At 44.4% G+C, this 19,537-nt stretch overlaps 2 protein-coding genes across 2 annotated transcripts in view; both read left to right on the forward strand.

The window, feature by feature from the left end:
• The window catches only part of LOC109916735 (small conductance calcium-activated potassium channel protein 2), a 221,531-nt gene that overhangs the window by 145,356 nt on the left and 56,638 nt on the right, over window positions 1-19,537 (forward strand). The gene's annotated exons all lie outside the window — the stretch shown is intronic.
• si:ch73-61d6.3 (occludin) overlaps window positions 848-19,537 on the forward strand; it is a 36,390-nt gene continuing 17,700 nt past the window's right edge. Inside the window, exons 1-3 of the mRNA XM_048614312.1 lie at window positions 848-1,248; window positions 7,383-8,166; window positions 14,916-15,077. Of these exons, the coding sequence (XP_048470269.1) occupies window positions 7,429-8,166; window positions 14,916-15,077 (900 nt within the window). The 5' untranslated portion in view covers window positions 848-1,248; window positions 7,383-7,428. The remainder of the gene's footprint in view (window positions 1,249-7,382; window positions 8,167-14,915; window positions 15,078-19,537) is intronic.

The following is a 19,537-nucleotide window of genomic DNA, read 5'->3' on the forward strand; positions in this document are numbered from 1 at the left end:
CAATTTTAACCCCACTGCGAAGCCTCTTCTAAGGATGCCTAGCCTGAAGAAGTTACCCTCCTCCCTCCCGACAAACCTCAGGGGAACTCTCTCCCACTGCCCTATTTATTTCAGAACCCCCTTCCCCTCCCCCATTTCTGAAGAAGGGTCTAGGCCCAAAACGTCAGCTTTCCTGCTCCTCTGATGCTGCTTGGCCTGCTGTGTTCATCCAGCTCTACACCTTGTTATCTCAAACCCCAAACCTGCACATTTCCAGGGGAACAGTTCGAAGTCTGCAAAATAATGCGGGTGAATGATTTGCTTTTGCTAGATCGCGGAGGGATGAAATACGATTTACTGTAGCTCAGTACGTTAGTTGCGGTTCTGAGGAAGGATGCCTGGACCCGAAACGTTAACTCTGATTTCTCTCCACAAATGCTGCCAGACCTGCTGAGCTTTTTCAGCAACTAGTGTTTTTTTTTGCTTCTGATTTACAGCCTCTGCAGTACTTTCGGTTTTTACTACAAAGCCAGGCTGTCTTCAATAATAAAAACAGAAATCGCTGGAGAAACTCAGCGGGTCTGGCAGCATCTGTAGAGAAAGAGAGAGTTAACGTTTTAAGTCCGAAATGGCTTCTTCTGAACTGAAATCGATTTATCCGGTTTGGTTTCTGTATTTATTTACGAAACAGTGGTTGAGTATTCAGTATGTACTGGGGCTGATTGTGGTTTAATAAAATCTTGGTGTGGTTGAGGCCGCCCTGTCCAGTTTTACAGGTGGAACTGTCTTGGTATAACCTCCATTTCTCCCGGGTTTGCTCCACTTCACTCCGTGTTCTTGTCGGTGAGGATTGCTGGGAGGGGAAAGGGGTTCCTGAATGGGTCCCTTCCACCGATTCCCCAAAGCAAGGCTCTGTTTGCAATTGGCAGCTGGGCGGGGTGATGGTGATGGAGTGAACCTGAACTTTCGCCTCCTCTCTGGCTGCAGTTTGTTTTTCTCGGGTCAATGATTAATCCCTTGTCGCTGCCATTTTCCTTCTCAGTAGCAGAGACTGAGACTCTCGGAGTCAGAACGAGCCACACACACACACAGAGAGAGGTGTAAACATCTTCAGGTGGCCAGTAAAGTCTTCGATCTTGGCTACAGCGGAGTGCATCTCAGGGGGATCAACCTCTTTCCCCCCTTCAGTGGGATAAAAGGACAGCAGTGGATGCTTTCAGACCCCCCTCTACGCCCCCTCCAGAGTGATACTGGCTCAGAGTGGACAAGGTAAGGGCCAGAGGGAAATGTACACGTTGGGAGATTTCGAGCCGGGAACTCCCCGATCGTTTCAACTTTCTGTCTGTTTAGTGTCGCTTCTTTCTGAGCATCGAAATGTAAAGATAGAGTGAAACTGGGGGTTAGAGCGGCCGGCTCAACAGGTGACTAACTTAGAGAGGAGTGGGAAGTTGGGAACTGTAGCAATGTGGGAATTTATAGAGAGAGAGAAAGACAAAGAATCCCCATTCAGTGGGAGATCGCTGACTGTTATTGTTCCGAAGAGAAAAGCGGATTGTGTCCCGGTTCCAACTGTGCGCTGAGAGAGTTTCACATTGTCCAGACAAACCTGGGAGCAAGCCTGTTCCAATTTCTGGCAATTTGTATCAATCCTGAGCTGAGAAATGAAATTGTATTTAGTTACAGGCTTTGGGAGATTTGCTGTAAATTTGTGTGACTTGATTAAACATTTGTCAAATATAGTCTTTCAAATTGAAGTGAGCTGGTTGATCATTCTGGGAAGTTTCAGTCCTGAATGAGAGCCAACAGGCTTTCACAATTGTTATGGTACAAGCCGACTCTGCCAATGTGAATTCTGACTCTGTGCCATTCTCCGGCCTTCTCCCAGTTGCCCTGTAAACGGTTTCCATTTAAATAATCATTTAATTACCTCTTGAGAGCCACAACTGAACCTGTCCCAGTCAGTCCTCAGACAGCTCCTCAGCACTCACTATGTGAAATATTTCCTTCTTACAATCACACTTTACTGTTTTGGTGATCACTTTGGATCTGTGCCCTCCTAATCTTCTTCTGTATGGGTGCAGGGACAGTTCCTCTTAGTCCTACTGGATCCACACTCTTGAGGAATTTGAAGCTCTTCTCTCCAAGGAGAATAGTCCCAGCTTCTCTGATTTATCTCCAAAGTTGACATTAACTCTCTGCGGGGAAAGAAAAATTACTGCAAGTGGCTTAGGAGAGTTTTCCAGTCCAGAATCAGCAACTATTCTGAAGTACATGTAGTGGAAGCCTGGGCTTCACTGAGTGGCAGTTCAGCATATGATCTAGCCATCTCCTGTGTCAGGAATTTAACAGACTGGCATCTAACTAATCACCCTAACCAAGAGTTTACTAAACTCATTCCTCAAACCCGTAGGACAAAATCCCAGTCCCACTGGGCATTCCTGTTTTTATTGACCAATTGGATCCGGAATCAATTGGAGCTCAAGAAGCTGTCAGTCGTTCTTGTTTAGGGTTAAATTCTGAGCAGTTCAAGGTGTCAGCTCTGCTCCAGAGGTAACAGAGCCTTTGCCTCAGTGGGTCCTGGTTTCAAAATCCTACCCTGGAGACTTGAGCCTTTTTTCAAAACAGATGTGGTTGGATTTTTTTGACCTGCCTCTAGTCACCTTGAGATGCTGACATCTAGAATAACATGCAGCAACCTGAGGGACTTGCTGTACCACCTCAGTGGAGATCAGCACCTCCATTGGTGTGTGGCTAGAGTCCTTTCATAGAATTCCTACAGTGCGCAAACAGGCCATTCGGCCCAAGTCCACACTGACTCTCTGAAGAGCATCTCACCCAGACTCACCCAATCCCTGTAACCCTGCAATTCCCTCGGGTAACCCACCCTGCCTGCACATCCCAGGACTCTTTGGGCAATTCAGCATGGCCAATCCCCCTAACCTACACAGCTTTGGACTGTGGGAGGAATCCAGAGTACAAACCCATGCAGAAATAGGGAGAATGTGCAAACTCCACACAGACAGATGTCTGAGGCTGGAATTGAACCTGAGTCCCTGGCGCTGGGAGGCAGAAATATTAACCACCAAGCCATCATGCCGCATCACTTACAGGTCTGGACTGGATAAGGGGTTCCTTCTCTCAGGAAAATTATTGCAGGGTAAAGTGAAAAAATATCACATTTTCAGTACCTTCAGCAGAAAGTAAAATGAACATAATGGATTCTGGTTCAGTTATTCCCATAATTTTAAATGGGGATCCCAATGAACAAAGTAGCTTTATTTTCAAATAGGGCTGCAACATTAAAACTAAACAAACAAGGCAAGTCTAACTTAGGTTTAGTAAATAATTAACATGCCTCCTTTCTCCACAAATGCTGACTGATAAGGTGAGTTTTTCCAGCACCATTTGATTCAACACAGTTAAGCTTAGTAAGCAAGTAGCAAGTGCTTAAAATACACTTGATAAATAACTAAAATGTAGCTGCTACCAATTTAAATCAAAGAAAAAGAACAGTACAGAACAGGAACAGGCCCTTCAACCTACCAAAACTTCAATGATACATGATGCCTTTCTAAACTAGAACCTTTGGGTTCTGCATTGTCCGTGTACCTCTATTTCCTGCCTATTCATATATCTGCCAAGATGCCTCTTAAATGTTGCTATTAAATCTGCCTCCACCACCTCCTCTGGCAGCACATTCCAGGCACATACCACCCTCTGTGTAAAAAACAACTTGCCTCTCACATCTCCTTTAAACTTACCCCCTTTTACCTTAAACCTCTAGTAATTGTCATTTCTACCCTGGGTAAAAGATTCTGACTATTCATTCTATCCATGCCTCTCATAATTGTGTAAACTTCTATTAAGTTGCCCCTCAGCCTTCAAGTGAAAAGAAAGCAAGTTTTTCCAATCTCTCTTTACAGCTAATATCCCCCAAACCAGGAGACATCCTAGTAAACTGTTTCCGTACTCTCTCCGAAGCTTCCACATACTTCTGGGAGTGAGACAACCAGAACTGTACACAATATTCCAAATGCGTCCTAACTAAAGTTCTGTACAGCTGCAACATGACTTGCCAATTTTTTTACTCTATGCACTGACCAATGAAGGCAAACATCCCATATGGCTTCTTGTCCACCTTATCCACTTTCAGGGGACTGTGGACCTGTGCACCTAGATCCCTCTATATGTTGATGTTTCTAAGGGTTTTGCCATTTATGGTGGGGTCATGGTGGCTCAGTGGTTAGCACTGATGCCTTATAGTGGCATGGACCTGGGTTTGATACCACCCTCGGGTGACTGTGTGTGTGGAGTCTGCACATTGTCCCTATTCCATGTGGGTTTTCTCTGGGTTTTCTGGTTTCCTCCCACAGTTCAAAGATGTGTAGGTTAAGGTGGATTGACCATGTTAAAATGCCCATAGTGTCCAGGGATGTATATGTTGGGTGGATTAGCCGTGGGGAAAAATGTGAGGTTGCAGGGATGGGATGGAGGGCTCTTTGGAGAATCAGTATGGTCTTGATGGTCTGCTTCCACACTGTAGGGATTCTATGATTTATTGTATACATCCCCCTGCATTAGATCTTGCATTTGTTCAGATTAAACTCCATCTGCCATTTTCCTGCCCAAGTCTCCAGCCTATCTATATCCTGCTGTATTTTCTGCCAATCCTCCTCACTATCTGTAGCTTCCCCAATCTTTATGTCACCCGCAAACTTACTAATAAGGCTACCTACATTCTATATATTTATATATAATAGATCGCTGCAAAACACCACTGGTCATAGATCTTCAGTCAGAAAAACACCCTTCCACCTCTACTGTCTGTCTTCTATCAGCCTGCTATGAAGGACCTTGTCAAAGGCCTTGCTAAAGTCCATATCGACAATATCTACCACCCTACCTCGTCAATTATCTTTGTCACTTCCTCAAAAACTCAATCTTTTGTGCCACACAACCTCTCCCGCACAAAGCCACACTGCCTATCACAAATATGTCCATATTTTTCCAAATGTGAGTAAATCCTATCCTTAAGAATCTTCTCCAATAATTTCCCTGCCACTGACATAAGACTCACCGGCCTCTAATTTCCTGGATTATCACTATTGGCCTTCTTAAACAAAGAAACAACATTGGCTATTCTCCAGTCCTCTGGGACCTCTCCTATGACTGAAGGGAATACAAAGATTTTGTACAAGGTCCCAGGAATTTCCTCGTATGCCTCCCTCAGCATTCTGGGATAGATCAGATGAACTATTTCAAATAAACTGGGACTTCAATTTTGATAAGTAATTATCAGGACTAAATTAACAATTAGAGATAGTAGGAACTGCAGATGCTGGAGAATCTGAGATAATAAGGTGTAGAGCTGGATGAACACAGCAGGCCAAGCAGCATCATAGGAGCAGGAAGGCTGATGTTTCGGGCCTAGACCCTTCATCAGAAATGGGGGAGGGGAAGGGTGTTCTGAAATAAGTAGGGAGAGAGGGGGAGGCGGATAGAAGATGGATGGAGTAGAAGATAGGTGGAGAGGAGTCCTTCACCTCTGTCGCATCTGCTCCCAGGATGAGGTATTCCACTCCCGTACATCTCAGATGTCCTCGTTTTTCAAGGACTGCAACTTCCCCCCATCAGTGGTCGAGAACGTCCTCCACCGTGTCTCCCGCATTTCCTGCAACTCATCCCTCACACCCCTTCCCCACAATAACAACCAAAACAGAATCCCCCTTGTCCTCACGTACCACCCTACCAACCTCCAGATCCGACGCATCATCCTCCGACACTTCCGCCATCTGCAATCCGACCCCACCACCAAAGACATTTTTCCCTCCCCACCCTTGTCTGCTTTCTGGAGGGACCGCTCTCTCCGTGACTGCCTTGTCCGCTCCACACTCCCCTCCAGCCCCACCACACCCGGCACTTTTCCCTGCAAGTGCAGGAAGTGCTACACCTGCCCCCGCACCTCCTCCCTCACCCCCATCCCAGGCCCCAAGAAGACTTTCCACATCAAGCAGATGTTCACCTGCACATCTGCTAATGTGGTATACTACATCCGTTGTTCCCGTTGTGGCCTCCTCTACATCGGGGAAACCAAGCGGAGGCTCGGGGACCGCTTTGCAGAACACCTATGCTTGGTTCGCAATAAACAACTGCACCTCCCAGTTGCGAACCATTTCAACTCCCCCTCCCATTCCTCAGACGACATGTCCATCCTGGGCCTCCTGCAGTGCCACAACGATGCCACCCGAAGGTTGCAGGAACAGCAACTCATATTCCGCTTGGGAACCCTGCAGCCCGTTGGCCTCAATGTGGATTTCACAAGCTTCAAAATCTCCCCTCCCGCTACTGCATCCCAAAACCAGCCCAGCTCGTCCCCGCCTCCCTAACCTGTTCTTCCTCCCACCTATCCCCTCCTCCCACCTCAAGCCGCACCCCCATCTCCTACCTACTAACCTCATCCTGCCCCCTTGACCTGTCCGTCCTCCCTGGACTGACCTATCCCCTCCCTAACTCCCCACCTACACTCACCTTTACTGGTTCCATCCCTGCCTCTTTGACCTGTCTGTTTCCTCTCCACCTATCTTCTCCTCTATCCATCTTCTATCCGCCTCCCCCTCTCTCCCTATTTATTTCAGAACCCCCTTCCCCTCCCCCATTTCTGATGAAGGGTCTAGGCCCGAAACGTCAGCCTTTCTGCTCCTATGATGCTGCTTGGCCTGCTGTGTTCATCCAGCTCTACACCTTGTTAACTTAAATTAACAATTAATTTATTTTGGAGGGCACATAACAATACTAAACTCATACTAAGTGAGGTAGATAACCACCCAAGTTAATACTTTAAGTCAAATTTGGTAAATTTCGTCAAGAACAAATTCATTTTTACACTATCACTAGTTTGTATGGCAACTGTGAAAAAGCAGGTCAATGGAATTAATTGGTATTTTTGTTTTTAAAGTGCTAGCACAGACCCAAATGGGTTGAATGGCCTCCCTTTGTGCTACATGTTTCTGTAACTCTCGTCGAAAGCCAACTTACTCCTACCCAGTTTGAAAGTTCCCGAATGTTAATTTGTTAACTTTAAAGACATTACATGTTTGACCAAAGTTGATCAGGTCTGACCTCTCACCTCTTGGATATTGAGGTCACCTAGTACCCCCAGAATAAGCACAAAGCTGTCTGCTGGTGGACTTTGAGGCCATTCACTCCCATCATCTGGCATTACTTGAAATTGAAAATGTGGATCAAGTCATAAGAGTGTGAGTGGCTGAGGAGCTTTAGTCCAAAACTGATTGTTGAGTGTTTTGGTATTTGAATGCAAGTAATCAGTCTCATCCATTGCTTAATACATGGCTGTTAACTTGATCTACAGGTAAATGTTCCTCCTTTATTGTGTTTGATTCCAGGTCTTGTCAACAACTGTGAAGTATTTGCCTAGGACGTACCATCACGATGTATGAGAGCCGACCCCTGGGGAGCCCCCCTGCCTATAGCCCGAGTAATTTCACCCAACCTTTCCCACACAGAGCCTCCATGGGGAGTTATGAATATGATATGCAATCCCCTCCACCAGGCTCATATTACATTGAGGAGAAGCCACAACACTTCTACAAATGGAGCTCCCCACCAGGAATCATCCGCATTTTAGAGGGCATTGTCATAATCCTGTGTCTTGCCATCTTTGCCTGTGTGGCATCAACGTTGCAATGGCAGTATGGCTATGGTTATGGCATGGGTGGAATGATGGGTGGCATGGGAGGTGGGTACTACCCAGGGATGGGAGGAGGATATTACCCTGGCATGGGGGGTAGTGGCTATTACCCGGGAATGGGAGGGTATGGCTATGGCGGCCACACTGACCCCAGGGCTGCCACTGGCTTCATGATTGCGATGGCAGCCATTTCATTTATCGCTGTCTTGGCCTTCTTCATTGCCAGTGTCAGCAAGTCCCAAAACTCCAGAACCCGCAAGTTTTACTTGTTGTTACTCATATTCAGCGCTATCCTTGGAGGCTTGGAGCTGATTGCCAGCATTGTATACATCATGGGAGTCAATCCAACAGCCGGAAGTGGAGGATCGTTGTACTATACCCAGATGAGAATGTTATGCGCCCAGTTTTATTCAACTGGAGCTGGTATGATGTTGACTAACGAGTATCTATACCACTATTGTATTGTGGATCCTCAGGAGGTGAGTCACATTTTATTACAGCTGTGATGTCTCAGGCTTTGGTAAAATAGAAACTCATTCTACCTTGCTTGTGCAATTTATTGCTAAAAAGTGACAATTTTTATGATTTCACAATGGCTCAATATTTTTTTTTAAATCCCACATTGTAAACTCCAGGAAATGTTTTGGTTTCACCCCGCTCTACATTAACCAACTCAATCATAGGAATGGAATATAAGCAGTGGCCATTCTCAATTCTCTCCCACTAATCATTTCCCTCCTGGCTGCCCTATTTCCCTACCGATGCTCCATATTGTTTATAGTCTTACCTAACAACAGTCCGTTGGACAATCATCTCCGCTTTTTGTGGGACATTGTCTGAGGTTCCCACTCCCATTTATGTCAGGAAGTGTTTCCAGAGATCACCCTGACTCCCCTTGTTCCAGACATGCCTCCACTCCCCCCCACCCACCAGAAACATAAATACTTAGGTAATAGTTTCTCTTCATTTGCCCTATTAAATCCTTTCGTGGTCATAAATAAAGCTGTAGTCGCTACAGTCCCTGACAATGATAAGATTGCTCTCTGCTTGGAGAGAGAGAGAGAAAGATGACTGGTGGTGGTTTAATCTAAAGTCACCATACCTCAGGCAAGGGGAGAGGTTGAGAAGAAGTGTCCTTCAGGGTAAATGCAGCCAATGTGACAATTGAACCCACGCTGTTGGTGTTATCCTCCAGTGCAAACCAGGCAATGAGCTAAACAACTCCCATGATCATAAACATCCCAATTACATCACTCTTTAACCATGAATACCGCAATCTACACAATTAATCTTCATAACCTAACCCTTTTAACTCAGCTGTCATTCTGTTCAACCTGCCCTGCACCAAGGCCATTATCTTCTTCCTGAATTGTGATATCTGAAATTGAGTGCAGTAACCTCTCCAGATGGGGTCTGAACAAGAATCTTTACAGCAGGAATATAATCTCCGTCCCTTTGTATTCCAGACCCATTGAGATAAAGGCCCCAATTTTCTAGTCTTTTATATCTTTTTCTTCACCTGTGCACTGGCTGTAATTTGTTTGATGTTAGGGAGAGAGTTCCAGAATTTTGATTCATTGACATAAAAGAGCTGCGATATATTTCCAAGTCAGGATGGTGTGTGGCTTGGAGGGGAACTTGTGGGTGGTGGTTTTCCCACGTATCTGTTGCCCTTGTCTTTTGAGGTGATGGAAGTTTCAGGTTTGGAAGGTACTGTCTAAGAAGTCCTGGTGAATTGCTGTAGTGCTTCTTGTAGATGGTCCACACTGCTGCCACTGTACACTGATCATGGCTAAATGACTAAGTATGAGGTTATGAAGGTGCAGAGTATTTTCGAATGGTGAGAGATTGGAAAGTGTTGATGTCCAAAGGTGACCTTGTTCAGAGTCACTGAAGGTTAGCATGCAATTGTGCAGCAGGTAATTCTGAAGGCAAATGACACATTAGCCTTTATTGCAAGAGGGTTTGAGTACAGAAGTAAAGCTGTTTTGTATCAATGATCTATATTCTTCAGTGAGACAGCACCTGAAGTACTGTGTGTGGTTTTGGCCTCTTTGCCTAAGGAAGGATTTACTTGCTGCTGAGAGAGTGCAGCAGAGGCTCACCTGCCTGATTTTTGGGAGAGTGGAACTCTCCAATCAGGAGAGATTGAGGAAGCTGAGCCTCAGTTCTCTGGAGTTCAGAAGAATGAGGGACAATCTCATAGAAACAGACTGATTTCTTAAAGGGATCGACAGGGTGGGTACAGAAAGGATATTTTCTCTACTGAGGGTCTAGAATCAATGGCACACACTCAGAATGAAAGGCAAACCATTTAGAACTGAGGGCAAGAGGAACTTCATCAATCAAATGGTAAATTGTAGCAATTCTCAATCATTGAGGGTGGTAGAAACTCAGTCATTAACTCAGTTCAATGCGGAGATCGATAGATTTCTAGTTACTCATATCAACGGACGTGGGGACAGCACGGGAATGTGGTGTAGATATAGATCATCAGCCATGACCCAGAATAGCAGAGCATGCTTGTGGGGCTGAATGGCCTGCTCTTGCCCCAAGATTCCTGAATTTGAATAACCAGAGCGGCTAGAGAAATTTGAATTCAAATAATTAATATTGAATATGGAATAAAAAATTAGTTTATTGAGCTCTTTGGTAGTTGTAGGCAGTTCAACACCAGCTTTTGGTGATGTGCAACAAATGCTGGCTTAACCAGGGACACCCACTTCCCAAGAACAAGTAATAACTAAAAAAGGGAGGTGTGTCAAGTGACGAACAGCAAGAGGAGAGGCTTGGGGAGATTAGACGAATGGAATAGCTCTCAGGGCTGGATGGGCAGTGGTAGTGTCCCTATCTGTGGACCAGGAGGCCCAGATTCAAATCCCACCTGCTCCAGAGATGTGTCATAACATCCCTGAACATTAATTAAGATATATACAGGCTCTAGGAATATGTCCACTTGATAATTCTCCTGTCAAGCCCTGGTATATGTTTGTGTGCACACACGCATTCTGTGTATCTGTGCATGCGTCTATGTATCTGTGAGTGTGTTTATCTCTAAATCAGCTGTGATTGTGCTGGAGTCGCAGGGTGAGCCAAACCTGGGAGAAATCATCTTCTAATCATTAGCATCACCAGTGGTCACGTCTGATGGTGTTTTTGTAATCACAGAGTTAGGAGTCAGATTGAGACAAGCTTACAGGGGAGGCAATGGCCTAGCGGTATTATCGCTGGACTGTTAATCCAGAGACCTTGGTAATGTTCTAGGAACCTGGGTTCCAATCCTGCCATGTCAGATGGTGGAATTAAAATTCAGTAATAAAAAAATCTGGAATTAAGAGTCAAATGATGACCATGAGTCCATTGTCAATTGTCAGAAAAACTCATCTGGTTCACTAAGATCTTTTAGGGAAGGAAACTGCCATCTTTACCTGGTCTGGCCTACATGTGACTCCAGACCCACAGCAATGGTGTTGACCCTTAACTGCCCTCTGGGCAATTAGGGATGGGCAATAAATGTTGGCCTAGCCAGAGATGCCCACATCCCATGAATGAATGAAAAAAAGATGCTACTGGTGTTCACCCGAAAAGCCTTCGTCGATGGAAAACAGTTGACAGAGTTTGAGAAAGAGTTGATCACGCTTCACAAATCTGTTGGAATTCATTCTGCACATGAGCTCACTGAAATGAATTCAGGGGTCCTATGGAATTTACTGATTCAGATTCAAAAAGGTTAATTGCTTCTGAAAGAAAGAACGCCAAAAATTGCAAAAAAGACTCAAGATCTTGCATTATTCAAAAAGAAATCAAGGGATTTGGGGATTGACTGGGAACGTGCATTTCATGTAGATCAGCCATGATCCCAATGAATGATGGAGCAGGCTCAAAGATGCAAAAATAATGTGTTAATGTTAATGGAAAAAGAAAATATTAGAAAATATAGTCTCCTGGGGTCATGGTGCCAACCTGCTCTCTCTCAAATGCTGAACAAAAACAGAAGTCGCTGGAAAAGCTCAGCAGGTGTGGCAGCATCTGTGAAGAAAAAGATTCGAGTTAACAATGCTAATTGATCATGTTTCCAGCAGTTACTGTTTCCAGTTGTGTTTCCACCTGTTGGATGGGTTCAATTTGGTAGCATCTTTCCTTCAATCAGAAAGTTACAAGTCCTGTTTGATGGATAAAAGCTTTATTAGTGGAGAACGCAGTTCATAAACTGAATGGGAACAGAGCTAAAGCATTTATTCCCATGTAAATGAACACTTTTTGAAACAAAGTAGCAGGCATTTCAAAGAGGATTGTAGGGATGAAAATAGACTCTGCAATTAACTGTCTCAGTGGTAGTGCTCACTCTTTCTATCTTGGCTCTGAGTTAGAAGATCACGGATTCTCTAGCCCCATTCCAGAGACTTGAGGCTGTCACTCCCAGTATTATACTTTTCAATTGCTGCATTGTCTGAGGTGGCAAAGTTTGGTTGATTTTTTTTTAAATCTTTCATTTAATACTCCTAAAGAGCAGGTTTTCAGGAAGGCTAACTGAATGTTCGCCCTTATTTCAAGGTGGTTGGAGTATATGAGTAGGCAAGTCTTGCTGTTACTGTATAAGGTGCTGGTGAGACCACATCTGGAGTACTGTGGGCAGTTTTGGTTCCCTTATTTAAGGAGAGATATTATTTCATTGGAGGCAGTTCAGAGAAAGTTCACTGGGATGGTCCCAGGTATGGGAAGGATTGTCTTATGAGCAACGGCTAAATAGGTTGGGACTCTACTCACTGGAGTTTAGAAAAATGAAAATAAATCTCACTGAAACATATCAGATTCTTAAGGGACTTGACAAAGTAAATGCTGAGAGGACGTTTCTGCTCATGGAAGAGTCTAGGAGCAGAGGGCATAGTCTGAAAATAAAGGGGCACTAACTTTACACTGAGATGAGGAGGAATTTCTTCTCTGAGGTTTGAGAGTCTTTGGAAATCCTTGCCAAAGAGATCTATGGGTACAGAGTCTTTGTGTATACTCAAGCCTGCGATAGATGGATGGATGGATGGATTCTTGATCAGTCAAGAATCAAGAGGTAACAGAGAAAAGGCAAGAAACTGGTTGTGAGGAATATTGCATCAACCGTGGGGTTGAATGGCCCACTCCTGTACCTATTTCTCATGGTCTTATATTGGAGATGGAGAGAAATGCTGAATGGACAGTTCTTGACTCCCCCTTTCCAATTGGCTGAGGGAAGGTGGAGGATCACAAGACTAGATTGTATCATGTGACCAATGGCAGGGACAGGGCATTTGAAGGTATGAGATATGTGATGAACCATCCAGAAAATGAACAGCTTGAGTTGGTTACCCCACAACAGGCTAGGGGGAGGTGATGGCCTAGTGGTATTATCATTGGACTGTTAATCCAGATAACATTCTGAGAACATGGGTTCAAATCCTGCCATGGTAGAATTTGGATTTAATAAATATCTGGAATTAAGAATCTAATGATGACCATGAACCCAATGTCAATTGTTGGAGGAAAAACCCATCTGGTTCACTAATGTCCTTTAGGGAAGGAAACTGCCATCCTTACCTGGTCTGGCCTACATGTAACTCCAGACCCACAGCAATGTGGTTGAGTCTTAACTGTCCTCTGGACAATTAGGGATGGGCAATAAATGCTGCCTGGTCAGCAATGCCCTCATCCTGTGAATGAATAAAAATAAAATCCCCATTTCTGTAACCTCCACCCACACAGCCCTTTGAAGCCTGCCAACATCTTCCTCAATTTTAATCACATTTCATGTTGGTGACTTTCCTTTGCCTCAGTTCTAAACTTTGGAATTCCATTTGTAAGCCTCTTTCTCCTCCTTAAACCCTTCCACTTTGACCTTCCCAGAGTAAATTAAAACCTGTGTTTCTGTAGTGTTTTTCACTACCGCCACCAGATGTATGCTTTTAAAGTGAAGTCACTGCTGTACTGTAGGAAATATGGCATACAATTTATACACAGCAAGTGTCAATGCTGTAATGGCCAGAAAATCTGTTTATCTGTTTGTGTGTGTGTGTGTTACATACTAATTGAGGGATAACTATTGGCCAAGATAACTTCCCTGTTCTTTGAAGCAGCACCATGAGATCTTTTTCTCCAGCCAAGCAGCTCGACAACTGAGTTGTGGCTACTCAAAGTGTTAACTCTGTTTCTGTCTCTCCACGGTTCCCGACAGATCTGCCAAGTTTCTCCAGCACTCTGTTTTTATTTCTGGTATTTGGGGCCCTGGTTCAGCATCGCATCTGAAAATCATACCTGCAACATTGCAGCACTTCTGTGATCAAGCCCAGGAGTGGCACTTGAATCTGGAAGTTAATAGAATCCCTACAGTGTGGAAGCAGGCCATTTGGCCCATCAAGTCCACACCAATCAACTAATATCTCCTTGTCACATTTGAATTAGGAGCCCCTTGTGAAGAATCTTAGAATGCTTTGAAGGCACTATATAAATGCAGGGTATTGTTGTTGTCTCCTATTCATTATAAGTAATGAAAAAGAATGGTGGGGAAGATCTGAGAGGCAGAGCATAGAAAACAAACAGAGGAGTGGGAAAAGATAAAAGCCTGGGAAACAGAGAGGTGCAGAAAGACAGGACCAGGGTGAGATAAAGACGGACACAAGCAAAGCAAGGAGAGACCGAGAGGAAGTAACAAGTTGAAAGAGTGGAACACAACTGGACACGGGCACTTGAAGAGACAGAGAAACAGACTGAGGAAGAAGATAAAGAGAGAAAGTCAGAGAAACCCAAAGGCACTGACTGAGAGGAGGATTAGACTGAGAATGAGACAATGACAGACCGCTGCAAGCAGAGCGGAGAGAGAGATGGAGACAGAGAAAATTGGAGAGATTACAGGACATGGAGAGACATTGACAGAAAGGTAGACACGGACGTAGGTGTTGGAGTGACAGAGACCCCAGTACAATTTCCAAGTAAGAAAATTGCATGGATATAATTAAACGGAGAGACATTAAAGAAAGTCCAAAGCAGCAGAGATAGTTGGAACTGCAGATGCTGGAGAATCTGAGATAACAAGGTGTAGAGCTGGATGAACATAGCAGGCCAAGCAGCATCAGAGGAGCAGGAAAGCTGACGTTTCGGGCCTAGACCCTTCTTCAGAAATTAGTAGCAGTTTTGTTGTTAACCGTGTGTGTGCAGGAGCCTGTGCTAATCCGCCCCTGCTCTCTGCATCCTGCTGATACAGGCTGTGGCAATTGTCTGCGGATTCCTGGCAGCGCTGACGTTTTGTATCATTGCTTTCTTCGCTCAAAGAGTGCGGCAGAAAATCTGGAAATACGGGAAGCCGAATATCCTGTGGGAAAAGAACTTCGCTGATGAAGAGGTGGGACCCAACGTGGAGGAATGGGTAAGCGAGCGTGTGGAGAGTTCCTGGTTCAATCCGCGGTCACTCCTGAGTTCGTGAGTTTCAGTGGAACCGTTTCAATTGACTCAGGGCAAACCCCATTTAAAAAAAAAACTTCACACGAGGAAAAAAGACCGTTTGAACTGGGTGTGCTCTGGTCAGCTCAGTCACACCAGCACGAGGAATGAATAAATATTCAGGTTACATAATAAAACAAAACAAAGCGCTGTTTGGCTGTGGAGAGAAAGCAGAGTTAACGTTTTGTTCCCTACTTGAACTCAAAATGGATCCAAAACATTAACTCTGCTTTCTCTTCGCAGATGCTGCCAGACCTGCTGGGTCTTTCCAGCAATTTCTGTTTTTGTCTCACACATTGAGGGTAGTTGTTAGAGACACAGATCAGCTGATCTAAAGGACGTGATGAATGTGGTTACTGGGAGCAAAGAGCGGAAAAGTGATGGTTTTTAAGGGGAGGATCTAATATTCCACAATTGGTGAATTTCTCCAGCCCCTCTTTAACCCTTTGTGAGAATCACAAGTTACTTAGAATCATTGAATTTTACAGTATAGATGGAAGCCATTCGACCCATTGTATATGTACCAGCTTCTGAAAGAGCTACCCAGCTAGTCCCATCCTTCAGTCCTATCTCCGTAACCCTTTAACTTCAGCCCTTTCTAGATTCTTTGAAACCTCCTGTAGAATTCGCCTCCACCACTCTCCCAGGCAGTGCATTCCAAATCCTAACAACTCTCTGAGTAAAGAAGTTTCTCCTCATCTCACTCCTGGCTTTCTTGCTGACAATCTTGAAATTGCAATCCCAAGTTACTGACATACAAACAGATTATCCCTCTTTATCCTGTCAAAATTGTTCATAATTTTGAACACCTCAAGAGAGTCTCCCCTTAATCTTCTCTGTCCCAAGGAGAATAAATCCAAGTTCTCTAGCCTTGTATCTAAAATCCTTCATGCCTAGTATTCAGGTAAGTGTCCTTTAAACTCTCTCCAGGGTTTTAACATCCTTCCTTAAATAAGGTGCTCAGAGCTGAACACAATACAATGTGGTCAGACCAATGATCCATAGAGGTGTAGCATCACTCTCTTGCTTTTACACTTTATGCCTCTATTTATAAACCCAAGGATCCTATAAACCTTCTTAACAGTTTCAACTTGCCTGGCCCCTTCAGAGAGTTTTGCACCTGAACCCTGAGGTCCCTCTGCTCCTGTACTCCCCTCAAAGTTGTACCATTGAGCCAGTATTGTCTCTTCGTGTTTGTTGTACCAGAATGCATTACCTCACATTTCTCTGCATTGAAATTCATCTGCCAGGTGTCTACCCATTTGGCCAACTTGTCGATGTCCATCTGAAGTCGCTAAGCATCATCCTTACAATTCACTCTCTTCTCCCTAGCTTAGTATCATCTGCAAATTTAGCGATATTTGCCCTCAACACTATCTCCAAACATCATATAAATCAGTAAGAGCGGGGTCCCAACACCAATCCCAGTGAAACACCAATTTCAACTCTCCTCCAGTGTGAAAAATGCTCATCCATATCTCAAACTCTGTCTCAAAGGGTAGATGGCAGAGTAGAGTTTATGTTAGGACAGAGTGGACATGGGCTTTGGAGGGAAAGGGATTGACAAGTCAATCAGACCTTTTTAAGTCCATGCTTTCTGAAGTTTTGTGAGGATTTATTGCAAATATTTCTCACCATGAATCGGTTGAGACCACCTTGCCCATTATTTAGATCCCCTACATTGGATAGGAGGAGGCAAACCTCCATCTTGAACTTGAGACAAATTCTGAGTACTGGCCTCTCCTTCTCAATGGACTGATCCAGTACCCAAGCAGGGACTCTTATTGGTTTTCATGCCTTCCTCGTTTCATGAGGACCCAGCAGAATTATTTCTTTGTTAGTTGAGAACGGGCAGGAAGGTCAATAAACAAGATGACAGGAATCACTACCTGACTGTACACACATGGTGAATTTAAATCATACACAAGGACATGTTATCATTTAGATAAAGTTTTACTCGCAGATTTCCATTGCCAAAATAGTTTTGCACTTTTGAAGATTAAACTGAAGGTGGCCCATCCCTGAAACTGCACCTTTGGTTATACTGTCTTTATAAAACAATGACTCATCCATGGTAGACTCAATTTGCAACGTTTCATTATCTGTCATTGCTAAAGTTGTTGTGAGAGATTATTCCACAGTCCTTTAGAATAGAATAGAATAGAATTCTTACAGTGTGGAACAGGCCCTTTGGCCCAACAAGTCCACACCAACCCTTGGAGCATCCCACCCAGACCCATCCTCCTATAACCCACCTAAGGTACACATCCCTGAACACTACGGGCAATTTAGCATGGCCAATCCACCTAACCTGCACATCTTTGGTCTGCTGCTGAACCCTCAATATTTCACTGAGATGTCCCAGTGTGAGCATAGCACAAGGGGTATTTAACCAGCACCACAACTACAATTTACATCTCTGTAGCACGTTATGTTTAACATAGTAAAAACATAATAAGGCATGAACAAAATGGCTGATGCGATAATCCTCAATTCCACTCTCCTGCCTTTTATCTATAACCATTGATTCCCCTTACTGATTATAAACCTGTCCATCTCAGCCTTGAATATACTCAACATTTCAGCCTGGACAACCCTCTGCAGCAAAGAATTTCACAGATTTACTACTCTCTGAGAGAAGGAATTCCTCCTGCTCTCTGTCCTTATTCTGAGATGATGCCCTCTGGTCCTAGACTCTTCCCCCCCAAGGGGAAACAACTTTTCCACATCTACCCTGTCAAGCCCTGTAAGAACCTTCTATCTTGCAATATGTTATTCTTCTAAACTCCAGTGAGTACAGGCCCAATCCACACAACCTCTCCTTCCATACCCGGGATCAGCCGAGTGAACTTGTTGTGGACTGCCTCTAATGCCATCAGTGTTTTACAACGGTTTAAATCACAGAAAGGTTCAGACATTAGTAAAAACAGAAAATACTGGAATTACTCAGCAAGCGAGTCAGTCTCTGGGGAGACAGAAAATGAGTTAACCTTTCAGATCAATGATGACCCTTCAGTGGAAGCATTGAGATACCAAACCACATAAATAGGCATTAGGTCAGGTGACCAAAATCTTGGTCAAGAAGACAGGTTTTAAGGAAGACAGTGAGCCTGAGAGGTTTTGGGTGGGGAATTTGAGACCCTCACTGCTGTCCATGTGTGCACTATCTTCAGGAGCTAGCAGCAGGTGGGAGTCCTGGACCACAGAGATCAGTTGGAACAGTCGTAGGTGTCTGTTATACCGTAAAATCAAACTAAGGTCTCCCCAATCTCTCAGAAAACACCCAGGAAGTGACACTACCACCAGGAATAATTTCCCAAATCTACCCCTATATCCCCCTCCCTGTTCGCAGGGTACAGCCTGCAGCTGTCAGAGTTAAACAGCACAATGCAGACGGGAATATTACCCAAGAACAGTGTCAGACAAGAAAAAGGCACGACTTTCTTCACTCCACCGCCCCCCAACCCCACCTCCACAACTGATACCAATTTCTTCCCGTTTGCTGTTTGGTGCCAGAGATGTTGAACGAGATCTGTGTTGATGGAGCTTGTTCTTAGCACCCAGCCTTATCAGATTGTGATAGAATGCCTGATGATTGCCTCATTGCAAAGCAAAATTCTCTTTGCTTTTTGATAAGTTTGGTTTCAGTTGAATTACTCATTAACTCAATTGTTCTTTGGTTTCACGCACTGGGACTGATTACATCAATGCCTGCACAGTGTCGAGGCATAGACACTGAGCTGAAAGGCAACTGAGCTGTACGGTTTAACACCTGCTGTTCAAAAAGGTTCTGTCCAGGCCAACTTTATCCAGTTGGAAGTTGTTTTCCTTACCAATGGTTAAGGCACATGGACATCCACGTGGTTATATAGTAGCAGACAAATTAAGTCAGGTAGTAATGATTTGGGGGAATGTTTTGAGAGCATTGGATATGGTCAAGATTCTGGAAAGTGAGGAATGCTAAAGTTGAGAGAATTGTTGATTGGTCACAACAGAGGTGCCTGGTCTGTGTAACTAGCTTTCTGCCACGATCCAGTACCACTCCCCATCCAGTCATGTTGTAAAACTCAACAACAACTTGCATTCATAAGGCACCTGTAACTTTGTAAAATGCTCCAAAGCGCTTTACAGAATTTGACATTGACCCCCATGAGGTGATATTAGAGCAGGTGACCAACAGCTTGGTCAAAGTGGTTGGTTTTTAAGGAGTGTGATAAACTAGGACAGAGACAGAGAGGTTCAGGGAGGGAAATCCAGAGCCTAGAGCCCAGGCAGCTGAAGGCACGGTAGCCAATGTTGGAGAGATCAAAATCAGAGTTACTCAAAAATCCAGAGATGGAGGATGGCAGGCATCTGAGTTCTGGGCGAGGGGAAATTACAAAGAAA

Source organism: Rhincodon typus, chromosome 29 (genome assembly GCF_021869965.1).
Source record: "Rhincodon typus isolate 14 chromosome 29, sRhiTyp1.1, whole genome shotgun sequence".
In the NCBI taxonomy this organism is placed as follows: domain Eukaryota; kingdom Metazoa; phylum Chordata; class Chondrichthyes; order Orectolobiformes; family Rhincodontidae; genus Rhincodon; species Rhincodon typus.